The sequence below is a fragment of the Calidris pugnax genome, unplaced genomic scaffold (genome assembly GCF_001431845.1).
Source record: "Calidris pugnax isolate Ruff unplaced genomic scaffold, ASM143184v1 scaffold478, whole genome shotgun sequence".
In the NCBI taxonomy this organism is placed as follows: Eukaryota; Metazoa; Chordata; class Aves; order Charadriiformes; family Scolopacidae; genus Calidris; species Calidris pugnax.
Window position 1 is genome coordinate 797 of NW_015091178.1, and position 475 is coordinate 1,271.

At 72.8% G+C, this 475-nt stretch overlaps 1 protein-coding gene across 1 annotated transcript in view; it reads left to right on the forward strand.

Moving 5' to 3' along the window:
* The first annotated feature begins 250 nt into the window (after window positions 1-250).
* Window positions 251-475, forward strand: part of LOC106898254 (zinc finger protein 865-like) — an 8,857-nt gene continuing 8,632 nt past the window's right edge. The window contains exon 1 of the mRNA XM_014959392.1: window positions 251-442. Coding sequence (XP_014814878.1) covers window positions 251-442 — 192 coding nt within the window. The remainder of the gene's footprint in view (window positions 443-475) is intronic.

Sequence of the window (475 nt, forward strand, 5' to 3'; positions counted from 1 at the left end):
CCCGTGGCGGGGGTCCCTGTGGCAGGGGTTCCCTAGAGCACCCCATGGTGGGGGTCCCTGCCCCACAGCAGGGGGCCCTGTGGTAGGGGGGTCCCTAGAGCACCCTGTGGCGGGGTTCCCTGCCCCATAGTGGGGGTCCCTGCCCCATGGCGGGGGTCGGTGTGGCAGGGGATCCCTAGAGCACCCCGTGGCGGGGGTCCCTGCCCCATAGCGGGGGTCCCTGCGGCAGGGGGGGTCCCTAGAGAGCCCCATGGCGGGCCTCGTAGCGGGCCAGCAGGGCGCGGAATCGGGCCAGCTCCCTCCGAGCGGCCGCCACCTCCTGCCTGAGGGCCGCGTTCTCCCGCTCCAGGAAAGCCGCCCGCACCGAGATCTGGTTCTCCTTCAGCCGCCGCGCGTCCCGCGAGCGCTTGGCCGCCGCGTTGTTCTTGCTGCGCCGGCTCCAGTACTTCTCGTCCTGGGGGGGGAAAGACGACAC